The sequence below is a fragment of the Meles meles genome, chromosome 13 (assembly GCF_922984935.1).
Source record: "Meles meles chromosome 13, mMelMel3.1 paternal haplotype, whole genome shotgun sequence".
Taxonomy (NCBI): Eukaryota; Metazoa; Chordata; class Mammalia; order Carnivora; family Mustelidae; genus Meles; species Meles meles.
In genome coordinates, this window is record NC_060078.1 from 960950 (window position 1) to 976063 (window position 15114).

General features: G+C 41.7%; 1 protein-coding gene across 8 annotated transcripts in view; it reads right to left on the bottom strand.

The window, feature by feature from the left end:
- Nucleotides 1-15114, bottom strand: part of TAF5L (TATA-box binding protein associated factor 5 like) — a 29916-nt gene that overhangs the window by 13786 nt on the left and 1016 nt on the right. For 4 of the 8 annotated variants that reach the window (XM_046026362.1, XM_046026366.1, XM_046026363.1 and 1 more), the window contains exons 2-3: nt 5322-5466; nt 2679-2783 (exon numbers count right to left, since the gene is read on the bottom strand). In XM_046026362.1, coding sequence (XP_045882318.1) covers nt 2679-2783; nt 5322-5463 — 247 coding nt within the window. In that variant the 5' untranslated portion in view covers nt 5464-5466. Of the gene's footprint in view, nt 1-2678; nt 2784-5321; nt 5467-10434; nt 10512-15114 lie in introns of those variants that run through there. The other 4 variants (XM_046026364.1, XM_046026365.1, XM_046026371.1 and 1 more) reach the window with 3 other exon arrangements.

Sequence of the window (15114 nt, forward strand, 5' to 3'; positions counted from 1 at the left end):
TGGGCCCAGCGGATTAAAGATTTATAGCAGACAACTTCCTCAGTTTTGAAACAAGACAAAGAAGAAGGTTAATAGATTACCATTCATTGAAATTTGAAGTTCTGAGGGGAGGAAATTATGAAAGAAGACCAAAGAAAGTACCACATATTAGGAAAAAACTGGCATCATAAAGACACAAGGAGTCAACAGCTATTCTACAATAAGAGTTCAGTAAATATTCAAGAAAAATGGCAAGAGCCCAAAGAAATAAACATTTTTTTCAAGATTTTTAAAAAATGTATTTTAGAGATAGCGTGAGTGAGAGAGAGAGCATGAGCAGGGACAAGGGCAGAGAGAAAGGGAGAAGCAGACTCCCTGTGGAGCACAAAGCCCAACACAGGGCTGGATCCCAGGACCTTGGATCATGACCCGAGCTAAAGGCATATGCTTAACCCACTGAGCCGTCCACGTGCCCCCTAAAGAAATAAATTTAAGCAGAAAACTTTGCACCAGGATGCATCACTTTAGTGATCAATTAAATGTATTAATTCTTCATTGTGAAAAGTAATCACAGTTCTGGAATAAATTATTCAATGAGTCTATTTTATGACAACTATGCTTCACTGATTAAAAAAATGTAAGGGGCAACCTGGGTGGCTCAGTGGGTTAAAGCCTCTGCCTTCGGCTCAGGTCATGATCTCAGGGTCCTGGGATCGAGCCCCACATTGGGATCTCTGCTCAGCAGGGAGCCTGCTTCCAGCCTCCCCCCACACCTGCCTCTCTGCCAACTTGAGATCTCTGTCAAATAAATAAAATCTTAAAAAAAAACAAAAAAAAAAACAAAAACTGGTATGTCACACAGTCACGGGTGTCATTTGTAATGAAAGTCAGTCATGCCTATGACAAGAGCCAACTCATGGCATGAGTACATGGAGGGCATCACTACTGTGATACACTGGGGCTTTATGCTTCTGTCCGTTTCTCATTAGGCAGCAGGCTCCGCATCAATGTGCTCTATGGCAACATCTAGCCCAGCAAACAGTCCGTGCCTGACATAAACACTGGCGGAATGAATGAACGAGAAAGGGTGAGAGAAGCCAGGCATTCCTTCTTAAACCGGCTTCCTCAACACTAGCATGCAGAGAAGAATCGATCGTGGGGAAATAAACAGTTATCTTTTAAAAACAGAGTAAGATGCCTTCCTAAAGATTCCTAAAGATCTAAAGATAAAAATTTTAAAATAAAAAGAAAACTGCCTAAAGCCTCAAAAACCAATGCCAGTGATTACATAATGCGTTATCTTCAAGTTCTTGCTTACCTCTGAATGAAAGCCTTCCCATAAATTCAATTTTTCTTTTTTTATCCTTACTGGAGATGGAAAGCAGCTGATCACTGTTCTGAGATATTTAACATTCACATAACATGAGGATCTTAACAGAACTTCCTTCTTTTCAGTTTAGACGTACTAGACTCTTTGCTAAACCTTTAAGCTTCATGATTTTTTCATTTTTATAACAATTTAATTTAATTTAATTCATATGAATTCTATCACTCAAGTAACTCTGAGGCGGATAAGATAACCCTCTCTACGGTTTTATTTTGTAACCATTATTTCTTGTAACATTTTGGCCATTTTCCCTAGAAAACAGAAAATGTGGAATCTTTCCTTTAAAAAATACAGAGCATTATGAGGGTCACGTAAAATCAGGACAACCTTAAGTGATATAAAACTGAGTATATTATTGTGGTTTATACACTGTCTTATATGCATCTGTGTGTGTGTGTGTGCGTGCGCCTTGCATAAATCTTTACCATGAAAACTTACTACCCTGAGGACTTTTTCAAATAAAAAAAGAAAAATGAAATAACCTCAAAGTGTTTTAACTACAATTTACCACTAACCAATACCTGCTAATTACTCTCAACCCTTTGAGGGCACAAAATTTTTGTTATTTCTTACACCTCGAGGTGTTTTGTACGAAGAAAGCACTCAACAAAGGACTTTAATAATCTGAATCAACACGGTCTCCCTCACTGCAATAATCTTTCCAAAATTAAAATTATAATCTGCTATCCCAGGCCTGGATGAAATCACTTGCTTGTACCTTTGAATTGCCTTATTTCACCGGGGAAGAAACCAGGGCCCCAGAGATGCTAAACAATTCCGTTTTTTTTAAGCGATTCATTTAAAAAGTCATACAGTGAGTTAGAAGAACTGACTGGAACCCCTATCTACTGATTTTGTGTTTTAGTGGTCATTACACCAGCCACAAACTGGACTAAACTACTTCTAATTTTTTTGTCTTGCTGATTCATGAGGACTAGGGTCTCGCACTTCGGGAAGTAAGAGGAAAAGGTCATTTTGAGATGTACTATATTATTAATAGCGATTTCAATGTACATTTCAAATTCTCTGCATTTAAGGATGTTTCTCTACATGGCTGATTTAACTTCGCTACTTCAATGCAAGCTGTGGGCATTCTGCGTACAAAACACCGGGAGCCCTAGCCCTCACCAACTTTAACTCGTGACTTAACTCTCCTAGGAGTTCCAATGGATCGTAAGAGTGAATGCAAGGACTGTGCTCAACTACCTTCGAATCTGCACTCAGTACACCAGACCTGGAATCTAATAGGTTCTGAGGGAAACTTGCATGATTCCTTCTCAATAAGAGGAAGTTCTTAGTGCTGAGCACTTACCAGTGAGAAAATTCCGTAGTCGTCCAAACTGTATTTCATACTGCTGGGGCTCTGCCTGGCAAGGGGCTGCAGACACTATGTTGGCACACCCGGATTCTGATTGGACTGAGGAGGAAAAGATCATAAGGTGGGGATGGGAAACACAATTATTACCCCAGGGTGTGGCAAGATGGATGGAAGACAGTGCTAAGTATATGCATCAGTAGCAACGGACACTTCAGTAGACTTTCAAAATGTGGTGGGGCTTCTAGTTAAATAGGCCGAGTGATGACACGTATCTCCTCTCCTTCCTGATACGCATGATGAATTGACAGTGGAGGAATGAAAAGGTATAAAGCACAGGATTAAGCTGAATGAGAGAGGACATGTACGTAAGTTCACGAGGGACATACTGGAAAGCACCTGACCCCATGTTTTGACATCCTACAATAATGTGCCGTGTTGTGGGTCTACTTGCAAACCATGGACACTTAGGCCCTTTCAACAAAAATTCACGTCTCTTGGTTCTGAGACATTTGTTGGTTCGCTGTTTTCTCTCTCAGGAACCCCTACTATTTCTCCTTCTCCTTCTTCTTCTTCTTCAAGAAAGCTCTAGGCCCAATGTGGGGCTCAAACTCACAACCCGAGATCAAGAGTCACACGCTCTACTGACGGACTCAGCCACGTGTCCTGGGACCCCTACTATGGCAAGATTAGATCCCTGAACTGATCTGCTTCCTCAACTTCCAACCTTTCTACTGATTTCTCATCTTTACTACCACTTAAATTTGCCACATTTCTTCCTGTTTTCCCAATGTTCTTTCTTTAAAAATAGCATTTTCTTCTTGGCTCAAGGCTATCAATGATGGTATTTATGAAGTTTTCTTCTGTTGGCTGTTTGCTTCACTCAAGTTGCTTCTCGCTGATTCCTGCCACCTCTCCTCTTCCTCTCCTCCTCACGGTGAGTATGTTAGGTTCTTAAGTGGCTTACTACAGAGCTGATGGAAACTCTGTGTGTTTATCACCCAGCATGACCTGCATGGACCATTTCCCAACGTCAATGTCTTTAGAGGTCTTCTCTCTTGGGCGGGTCAGAGTCACCAGGAAAGAACGTGTAATCACCCTCCTGATGGATTTGAGACTAGCTACTAGTGTTCTAGGGAGCGGGATGTGGGGAAGAAGACAGGGTCTCAATATTCAGATATACAGTATGTAAACACGTGCTTCATGGCCATTCTGTGAGTTTACGCTTTCTAAAAAGAAAAACAACATTCCCTTACCCTTTCTGCGAGGGTAAGGGAGCACTGGGGAGAGGTGGCTGGGGACCGAGGAAGCCATCTTTAATAATCTGGATGAAACATTAACACGTTTCAGAAGACAGAATACGGATGTAGGAATGAAATTAATGCCGCAGGACTGAGGTAGCCACAACATAACATGTACAGAAAGGCAGGATGTGGCTGAGAAGTCAGTGTGCCCTGTGAGAACTTCCTGAAGCAGGAAGACATGCATCTTCCTTCAGCTCAGGTCATGATCCCGAGGTCCTGGGATCGAGGCCCACCTCAGGCTCCCAGCTGGGCAAAAGGCCTGCTTCTCCCTCTCCTACTCCCCCCGCTTGTATTCCCTCTCTGTGTCTCTCTTTCAAATAAATCAATAAAAAATCCCCCCCCCCCCAAAAAAAAGGGATAAGAAGGCAGATGCCTGACTGGGCTACTTCTACTGTCGCAGGGGGAGTTAGGAAGCACCTTTGAGGACATCCTCAGTTTTTACTGTCCCATTATTCTTTTCCTATGGCAGCGGTAATGGCAATATATCCTTAGAGTGTGAAGAGTCTGGGTTTGTGACCCTGAAGACAAGAAGGGGGGGCAGAGGGAGCTGCTGCTACCAGGATGGGGGCTGGAACCATCACAGGATGAAGCACGTGGTGACGGATACTTAGAAGAGCAGAAAGAAGTACAGGAATGAGAGAGAGAGAAGAGTCCAGTCTGAGCAGGTAAGAGGAACCAGGGCTGAGCTGGAGAAAATGCTGTGATGTTGAACTCCACATACAGCCATTAGAGCAGCTCCCCGTCACCCGACAAGAACTGCGGCCATCTGTTTTTTCGCAAAGTCTCCAGTACCCAGATCCAACGGAAGAAAATTATATCACGTAAAAACTGAACTCACAACATAGCTAAGTAATAACTATTTGCTGGTCTAAATAGATTTAAGACGCATTTTTCTAAAAAAGAATCTGATTTCAAAACAAAGGCCAAAAACAAATCTTAAAAACCTCAGGAACATATCTAGGATGCAAATCTTTCCGACCACTGATACCAAAGTATTGTTCACCCAGCCAACCTGACTCTGTGGGCAAGGCTCCGGGCTATGGGGAGGGACACGATGGAAACCCTGGCCCTCCGGCTCTTGTAGCATACTAGCTCACAGAGGGGAAAAGCTGCACATAACATCAGATACAGAGAAAAGCAGAGAATTCCAAGGCAGGATGGGTTGCGACAGGAGGCTTCTAGAAGTGGCTTTGAAGGAAAGATAGCATCTCTGAGGGCCAGCAAAACCATGTGGTGCAGGTCTCTCTAGAAGAGGAGGGCGAGTAACTTCTCACGGACCTCTGCCTGAGTTCTGCTCCAGCCTGCCCCCCCGGAGGCCCCCCCAGCCCCGTGTTACCTGTGAGGTTGGCCGCCATCTCCTCAGCAGTCTGTGACAGTCGCAGTCCTTGCTTCAGGGGACCGTCGGAGTCCACGTACTGCCGGCGTTTGAGGTAGCAGGACACTGCCATCTGAATCTGCTCGGTGCGCACTCGTTTCATGACCTTCGGGGGGAACCACAGAATGCTAAGCCACGTGGGAGATGACCCAACCCAGCCAGGACGCACGGGTCAAGTAAGGAGTAGAGAAAGACGTGGCTAGTTCAGTGACCTAGTTAAGATGCAAAGCCAAGTGTCTTAGTTCCTAACCTGATGCACTCTCTCATGTATCTAGTTTCTCAGTAGTGATATGGTCAAGTTCAATTGCGGAACATAGAAATATTATGGAGACTAAAACCGCACAGACCACCCCCCAAACTTGATTTAACACGGTTTCCATCCTCCTGGTGGAACTTTTCATTAGAGCTGGTAACAACGAGCCAACAGGACCAGGTCGGTTCTGGAGCCTTTCACTTCTCCTCCTGACTCCGGGAGAGAGGTGTTGATTGGCAGTCAGCGGGCCAAAAAAAGCGGGCAGGAGGCAATACGAAAATCAAAGATCCGAGAAACTCAGAAACTGGATACAGGATGTTGAGAAAGTGAGCAGTTAACAATGAGGAAAGAATGCTATGTCTTTCCTAACAGGAAAAGCCTGGCAGCACTACGTCAGTGATTTGAGCAATGTGTCTTCGCTGTGATCCCACTATTTACCCCCCTCACTCTTTATTTGTAACCTCAGGCGCAGGAAAGCATCAACATGGTAAGAGAGTATGTACGTGCATTAGAACAGCTCTCACAATTCTTACAAGAAAGGAAAAGAAAATGGTAGGCAGTGCACCAAATAGGGCTACATTACTTTTTTGATAATTCAAGCTAATTTGAGGGTTCCCCTCAAAAAGGACTATTTTCCTTGATGACTCAATTAATGATCAAGAAGAAGAGGATCTCCTGAAGGTCGCACAGGTCTCAAACACTGCTCTGCCACAAGTAAAGGATACTGACGTCTGGGTGACCCATGACAGCTGGATAAATTTTCTACGTTTGCTTCTGCCATGTAAAAATGGAACGCTTGCAACATTATTCATACACATGTGATTGTCCCCATCAAAGTAACTTTCCTAAATCAATGGCTCCCAATGTTTTATGAGTGGGAAATCTGCTTTTGGTAATTTATCTGGTGTGTCTGAGTTTTCTGTTTCAATGACATGCACCAGCCTTCTCCTTTGTGACTTCCTCGATTCCTTTTTAAGATCTGAAATTCCCCTAGGCGCCTGGGTGGCTCAGTGGGTTCAGCCTCTGCCTTCAGCTCAGGTCATGATCCCAGGGTGCTGGGATGGAGCCCCGCATCGGGCTCTCTGCTCGGCAGGGAGCCTGCTTCCCCCTCTCCCTCTGCCTGCCTCTCTGCCTACTTGTGATTGCTCTCTCCCTCTGTCAAATAAATAAATAAAATCTTAAAAAAAAAAAAAGATTTGAAATTCCCCCTATTCCAGAAATCTTTTTTTTATTAAATGTTTCAAAAAATTTTTGTTGTATCTAATTTTTATCCATCTGCTATTTCTTTTAGTGTATACATGTGACGAATGGCCACATATTTTACACAGATACTGGGCAACAAATTATTTTATAATTATTTGCAAATAATTGTTTCTTTCCAAACTGATGTGGTAGCCCTTTTAAAATATACTCTGAATATCTACTTTTCAATTTCCTAAAAGTCCTACAACAGAGCAAACATTGAAGGCAGAACATACCCACACTAAAACATAAATATCTATATAAAAATATAAATGTTAGGATATCATAAATATGTTATTTTAAACTCTGTATTTAGAAAAATTATAATACTTACGCATTTCAGTTTTGGATTATCAAAGAAAGTCCAAAACATTTGCTAAAAAATAAAAATGAGGGGCACTGGGTGTGATATGGTTGACAGTGATACAATGAAAATTACTAATAAATTTCCCAAGACTGTAGCATTTGCCTCACTCAGTTTTGGTGTATTAATCTTTCACTATATTGCTAATTTAGATTATTTTTTTAATTAAGTGTTTGTTTGTTTTTTTTTGCCAACACAAGGATTTTGATACTTTGAGAGTGGAAATCCCTGCTCTAAACATTCATCTGTTCATCAATGAAAACAGATAATTGTTTTCTAGTGGTTATTAATAAGTATTTTTGGTGGTGTATCATTTTCACTGTATCAGTGATTCTCTATGGTTCCCTAACCTGGCTACACCTAAGAACCTCCTATAACTGTGTGTATAAATAATTTCAGCCCTGGAGAGTCTGATTCAATGTTATATTTAGAGGAAAACAATGAAATGTACACAGAGATGGTGACAATACTGCCCCTTCCCAGTTTGGCCCCAAGTCAGGACTCGTCAAATCCAACCAGCTCCCACCGCCCCATCCTGTGCCTTCCCCCTTCTCCGCATGATGCTTGCTAAAGCTGCTTTTAATCTAACTTCAAGAGCTCCTAGTCTCCGAACTCTTCCAAAGGAGCCTGGTTCCCCGTATTTTAGCTGAGACTAACACTTTTTCAGACTTCCTCCTGCCAATCTCCTGTTGCTATGGGAATACATGCTTGTATCAATGTGTGTCCCTCAGTGCTCCAAATAAGATGGACATAAGAGATCACCTCTCTAACAGGAAGAAACCACACATGTGAAAGACACAGAACTGACAGAACAGACCCTGCGATGACACACTGTCCTCATAGCAGGGCAATGTTTATGAACATCACAGGACGAGGCAAAAGATATGAAAGGTAAGGAAGAGTAAACAGGAGTGAGAACAAACGAACGACAGCAAAAACTGGCCATATTTGGGACTGCTACAAATTAGTTTATAAATACTGATTCTGATGACTTTGTCCAAATTAGCTGCCCCAAATGGCAGTTTCTCAGAACCCAAACCGATTTATGACAAGGGACCTTCCCCGAGGGTGGGCGGTGAGCCAACTGTAGGACCAAGGACCTTCAGAGCACGAATGCTGCCATTTGCTGTCTTTTATAACCACACTCAACTGAAATACCAGACACATGACCCAATGGACTTAAGTGGATTTGATTCCAATGCACACATATTTCAAATAAAATAAATAATGAAGAGTTCTGTGCAGAAACCAGTCGCGCCCCCCCCCTTCTGATTTCTGTAATACTAATATCCATAAATGGACACATGATGGGGGGGAAAAAACCTCCTTAAAATAGACCTGTCTTTCGGGACTCAGACACGACATAATACTGCAATTTCCAGTTACTTGCTTAGCTTTTCCCACAATTATGAAATCTTTAAAATTTAAATGAAGTTTGGATATAATTATATCCTTGTTAAAATTTCAGGATTTCCCATGATTTTCAAATTACATAATATCTTTTTTAAGATTTTTTTATTTATTTAATTGACAGAGAGAGAGATCACAAGCAGACAGAGAGGCAGGCAGAGAGAGAGGGAAGCAGACTCGCTGCTGAGCAGAGAGCCCGATGTGGGACTCGATCCCAGGACTCCGACATCATAACCTGAGCCGAAGGCAGCAGCTTAACCCACTGAGCCACCCAGGCGCCCCAAATTACATAATATCTTAACTTTAAAAGTAAAAATAGATAATCACATACCTTTCTCTTCATGTCATATTAGTAGTATTTCTGGAAATTAAAAAGAATTCTGACACAATATGTATCTATTTCTCACATATCAACAGCTGCCTACTGTTTAACTAATACTTTAACAAAGTTGCTACATAAAATCAAGGCAAGATCATCTTCCTGTCTCAAAGTAACAACTGTGCAGGAAAAACCCCAGTCACAGTCCTGATATTTAACTACAGAAATACCAGGGGCAAAGACGCATGGAACCCAGGCACACTCTAAAGATGATGATAATATGGGACAGCGACCAAGTAAACTTCTGACTGGTTACAGATTGCATCCTAACTCCGCCCACTCATGTTCAAACGTGTGTGCTGGTGGAGGGTATTAGGAGAAGACTCCTCAGGGCACCATGGGAAGGGCTAAGCAGGCCAAATACTACACAATTCCATTACGTGTTAACAGAATACTGCATGGACAATACCTCTTGGGTAAGGTGGCAGCTTTGAGCATGTGTGAATTCGGGATGCACCCAGGCAAATTCACCACCCCGATTCTCAAATCAGCTCCCCGAACGAGTCTACTGACAGTGACTGTGCTTTGAAGCAAATGTATTCCCATTATAAATTTATGGTTAGAAACAGATAAAAATGATTTTATTTTCTGTTAAATAAGATGCTGTGTAAAGTGCATATTAGGTGCCCAAATACATCAGTTCTCGTCTCTTTACTTGCAGAAGTCTAAATGTAATATCTATCAAAAGGCCATTCTAAGGAGGACCTAAAAAGCCAGCTTTTTCATTAATCATCATGGTGAAGTGTATTCAATTATCTTTGTGAAAACATAAATCACAGCTGACAAATGAGCCATAGTACTCTCAGTTTTAGGAACACCTAACATAATTTTAACAGTATGATGGCCTTTCACATTTGATCTTTCCTCACAGACTGACATGAATATACTTGAACTAGAAGCTGGGTGCTTTCTAATGGTGTCCCAAGAACTAAATGGCATGAATGAGAATAATGCTTGGAACTAGGGGCTCAGGATATAACACAGCACCTGGAGTTTTTTGGTTTGTTTTCATTTGGTTTTGTGGTGGGTGGGGGTTGGTGGGGGGGACAAGCAGAACTCACCCAACTAGACAGACAGATGCCACTAAAATTGATCTTCTCTAACATCACCTGGGACCTCTATCATGTTCCAGAAGTCTTTTCTCACTAACTCGTTTCCTTCCTGACAGCTTCCTGCCCAGCTATCCCAGTATCCTTATCCAGTCAACTGACTCTGCCCCCTCCCTTGGCAGGCTATTTATTTACTAAGACCTGAGATTCCTCAGCTCTTGCCAAATCAAACAGTCACTTTTCCACTCTATTCCACAAGGTCTCTTGGCTGCGCACGTCCCTCCTCCCTTGAAACTCCCCTCCCTTGGTTGCTCCCCCTCTCCCATTCTTGGTCCGTTTCTCATTCTTTGCATTCCCTACATCATCATACTACTTACACAAGACTTATGCTGTCTCTAGTTAGACCACCTTCTTGAGCTCTACGTGGACATCTCTACGTAGATGCTGCAAACATCTGAAATTCAACATGCTCAAATTTATTATCTTCCTTCAAAACCACTTTGTTCTCCTACTGTTCATAGCCAGCTTGACAGGGCCATGATCTATCACAAAAGCAAAAACCCCAGTCATCATCTTGAGACTTTTCATGTCTCTCATTTCTAAGAGGCCACCAACTCCTTCTATTCCACACAGAATTCTTTCTTGTGGCCATTGCTGCTACCCCATCTTCACTGCTGTGCTGCGACAGCACAAATCACTTCTCGACTGGAATATTCCAGTATCCTCCCTCAAAGCACCCTCTAGAACGCAGCCAGGGTAGAAGACAAATCTGATTATGCTACTACCAAGCTTAAAATTGCTCCGCAGCCCTGCCCCAATGCAGGTTGTCCAATCCTGCCATCACTGTTCCTTAGTTTGTCCAGATAGATGGAGAATTCCTGGAGAACAGAGTTTTTCTTATCTTTGAAAATCACGTTAAAAATAAAGTGAGGGTTGGGACGCCTAGGTGGCTCAGCTGGTTATGTCTGCCTCTGGCTCAGGCTGTGATCTCAGGGTCCTGGGATGGAGCCCCACCACAGGCTCTCTGCTGCTTCTCCCTCTCCCACTCTCCCTGCCTGTGCCTGCTCTGTGTGAACTAAATTAATAAAACCTAAAAAAAAAATAAAGTGAGGGTTGTCTAGCTTCTGTTTGGAATTCTTGACAGTTTAGGTTTATGATCTTTCTGAATTTTTATGAGCCACAAATATTTGATTCCTGCTTTAATACTGTTTAACAGCACAGAAAAAAAAAATTCCTACACAAAATCTCAGTAACACAGAAGAGTATGGCACAAGAACGGATATCTACATTATTTACTATGACTTCAGAAAGAAAACTTTCATACGTGTTTTATTTGTGAACACCGTTGTAGATGGAAAAAAACAGACGTTTTGTTCTCAGAGAATTAGGAGGAATATGTTTTCCTATGTTAATCTTTCTCCATGAAACTGAATCAAATGTAGCCAGGTTTTGGAAACAGTTTGACATTAAAACATTTATGCATGTGTCCCAAAGTAGAATGATGTTAATTTTTCATTTTAGAGTAGTTCTGTCCTATAGGACTTTCCCCAATAAAAATGTTCTAAGTCCTCACTGTTCAGTATGCTAGCCAACAGCCACACAGAGCTATTGAGCAATTAAACTATGACTAGTGCTGAATTTGTATTTTAATTAAATTTAAGCAAACACACGTGCCAACGGTTACTGTACTAGACAACAGTTCTAAAGCATGGCATTACTTTGTGAAACTAATGTACTAGCGTCTTAGCCTAAAGATGCTGATTGACAAAGTTTTGTAAACATGTCTCATTACTAAATTACCAAATAACTGAAACTGAGTACCGTTGACTGAACAACACAAGTGACCCTCCCTGCCACCCCATCAAAAATCTGCATATAACATTTGACTCCCCCAAAACTTCATTACCGATAGCCTGTTGACTGAAAGGCTTACTGATAACATAAACAGTGGATTAACAGGTTTCAAGTAAGAGTTATATATTGTATTTTTACAATAAAGAAAGCTAGAGAAAAGAAAATGTTACAAAAATCGTAAGGAAAATATTTATAGCACTGTTCTGTCTTTATGGAAAAAAAAGTCTGTGTATAAGTGGATCCCACAGTTATACCTGTGTTGTTCACGGGTCGCCTGTATTTTGCTGGTAAAACAGATCTACCCTCTATGACAACCAACCACTGTGACTATGATACATTTCAATACATTTTACCAGATGAGTATCTTATTTGACTGCTGAACAAAGAATTATGAATGGAAATTCTCCACAGTGTTTTCTAATAAACCTTGCCAGTATGCAATGTTCTTTAAACCTTCTAAAAGTTAAAAAATGAGAAAAGGGAATTTTTCCAGTAGAGAGAAAGATCAGCAGTCAATTTCCGTGAAACATCCAAATAAAAGGTTAAGTTCAAACCGAAGACAATGATATGCTTGCAATGAGAAAATTAAGAAATTTTGGGGGTTAATTTAAATGAAAAAAACAAACAAACAAACTTTGAGAACTATAGAGGAAACAGTCAAATGTCTGCTTATAACCTTTAATTTATTAACTTACATATATTTAAAATACATTATATAATGCAATATATTAATTCGCAAAAACAATTTTACTCTATTTCACTTTCATCTTCTACTTATCGGTGTCTCTATGGTCACTTAAGCCACTCGGAATTATCAAATTCCATTTTCTAGAGCCACAATTACCAAATCAGCTATTACAGAGAACCTCTTGAATCCATACATGATGCTCTCATTGGAAATCTCAACCAACAAAAGCCATCAATACCTCCTCAGGAGGGCAGAACATTTTTCAGTTCATCACTGATTATACTGATTGATTGGATAAATATATCAAACTAGCATCAACTGAAGTTATTGTCACCCAAAATGTATTTCCTAAACAGCAACCTGTTGTTTAAAATAGAATGACTGAGGGACACTTGGGTGGCTCAGTCCATTAAGCATCTGCCTTTAGCTAGGTCATGATCCCAGGGTCCTGGGATTGAGTCCACCATCAGGCTCCTTGCTCAACAGGAAGCCTGCTTCTCCTTCTGCCTACCTCCGTCTCTCTCTCTGACAAATAAATAAATAAAATCTTAAAAAAAAAAAAAAGCGCAACTCAGAGTGTCCTGTAATAGGAGAGACTTGAGCACGTGGTGACACGCTTCTTACAGGAGGGATACATTTGGGGGGCACTTTGCTTTATAAACAGGTATATACAGTATATCCTTGAAGTCAACGTTTAAGAGGGAAGGCTGCCTGGGATGAGCTAAGGATTTCTTCTTGTCTTCTGTAAATGCTCTCTAAGCTTCCAGATTTGGAATGAAGTGCCTGTCTCTGCTAAGCAGTCATTTTCCTTTTCGAGTCACAGGCAGATACAAAGCTGCCAGGACAAGTGGATGGATGGGCCTTCCCTACTTTTAATCCAATCCCACACGACTGCAGGCACAATCGACACAATCTTTCCAAAAAACTAATCTGATGGCATCTGCTCAGCTTCAAGACTCTACCGCTTCCACCCGTGTGGAGGATAAAAAATTCAATCTCCCTTGTGTCATTCTGAGGTTACTCTGATCCACCTTCATTCACTTAACTGATAGGTACCACCCCGCTTTCTCATCTCATGGGCTTTGGCCAAGACCTCTCCAGTAACTGGAGGTGCCCTCGACAGGGGCACTTCCACTTGGGTAAATCCTAGTCTTTTCCCAGCTCAGTCCAGCTTCCTCCACCACTGAATCCAGAAACAACTTCGTCTCACCGCTTATCATAATATTTGCTTCCTACACTATCACTACAATAACTAATACTTACTCAGTGTATGCCACTGGTAAGACGCTATTTTAACTGCTGCACGTAAGTTATCTCCTGAATACCTCGACAGCTTTCTAAGCTAGGTAATACTCTCAGGACAGGAAAGCTGAGGCCCACAGAGGTCAGACACAGTCCCAAGATTCCATAGTGCTAGGATGGAAAGGTCATCTGGCTTCAGGGTCTGAACTCTTACCCTTTGCAATGTCCTACTGCCCAAAGGGTTCTACATTAAATCAGAGGCTTCTTGACAATAGTGAAGGCTTACCAGTTGCTCGTTGAGAGAATGATCCGAATAATTACAGGTAGAACAATTACCACCTGAGAAGATGAAAGGAGGCTGGCAAGGACTTCTAGTACTACCCACTGAGTAATGTTGGTTTAACAGAGGATCCCTAGAGCTCCCTTCCAGTGAAAATCAATCGTCAAAACCAAAACCCTGTCTCCTTCTCCAAAGATGTCCTTCACAGGTGTTATGAAGGACATATATTTGCAAAAACCACCCCCACCCCACTAGTTGCTGAGAAGTTATGTGAGGCCTTCACCTAGCTTCACAGTGACAAAAGCACACATAAACCTCATGTTTATAGGCAGAAGCAACAAGACTATTCCAAGACACAATAACCTCATTTATTGTTTGATGATAAAGAAAAAAAAAAAAAACCTCAAGGCAAGCCCACCCTTTGGTTTCCTAGTTTAACACTGATTTTTCAAGGCAAGAATAATTTGTAATTCATAAAGCAAATCAATGTTAGTACAGGCTTCCCACTCAACACAAAATATTTAGGCCTGCAAGGAATCTAAAAGGCAGTTTCCCAAAAAGGAAATTACAACAGCTAATATTTAGAGTGTTTTCTATATACCAGGCATTTTCCCATTCATTATTTCTTTCTGCGCTGGCCTTTAAAAGATCCACTTTTGAGTCAGCAGCCATCACCTTGGTTTTACAGAAGAGGAAACTAAGGCTCACAGAGAGTTGCACGGATAGTTACATGGTTTCAACCTTAGCTCTAGACAGTCGGCAAGCCCCATTCACTACATTAAGTTTCTCCGAGTTTAAAGATGTGGCCCAAACTCCCCTTCCTGCTCTGACTTTCAAGCGGGGCTTGTGAGCCAGGCTGGGGAACGGCCACCTTGTCCTCCTTCCACGCCACAACTCAGGTATGTCACACGCTCGTATCACAAGAGAAGACAAACTCCGCCCTCGCGGTTCCTCCCGACACAGCACCCAACTGCTTGTTCGCGGGAGTCACCA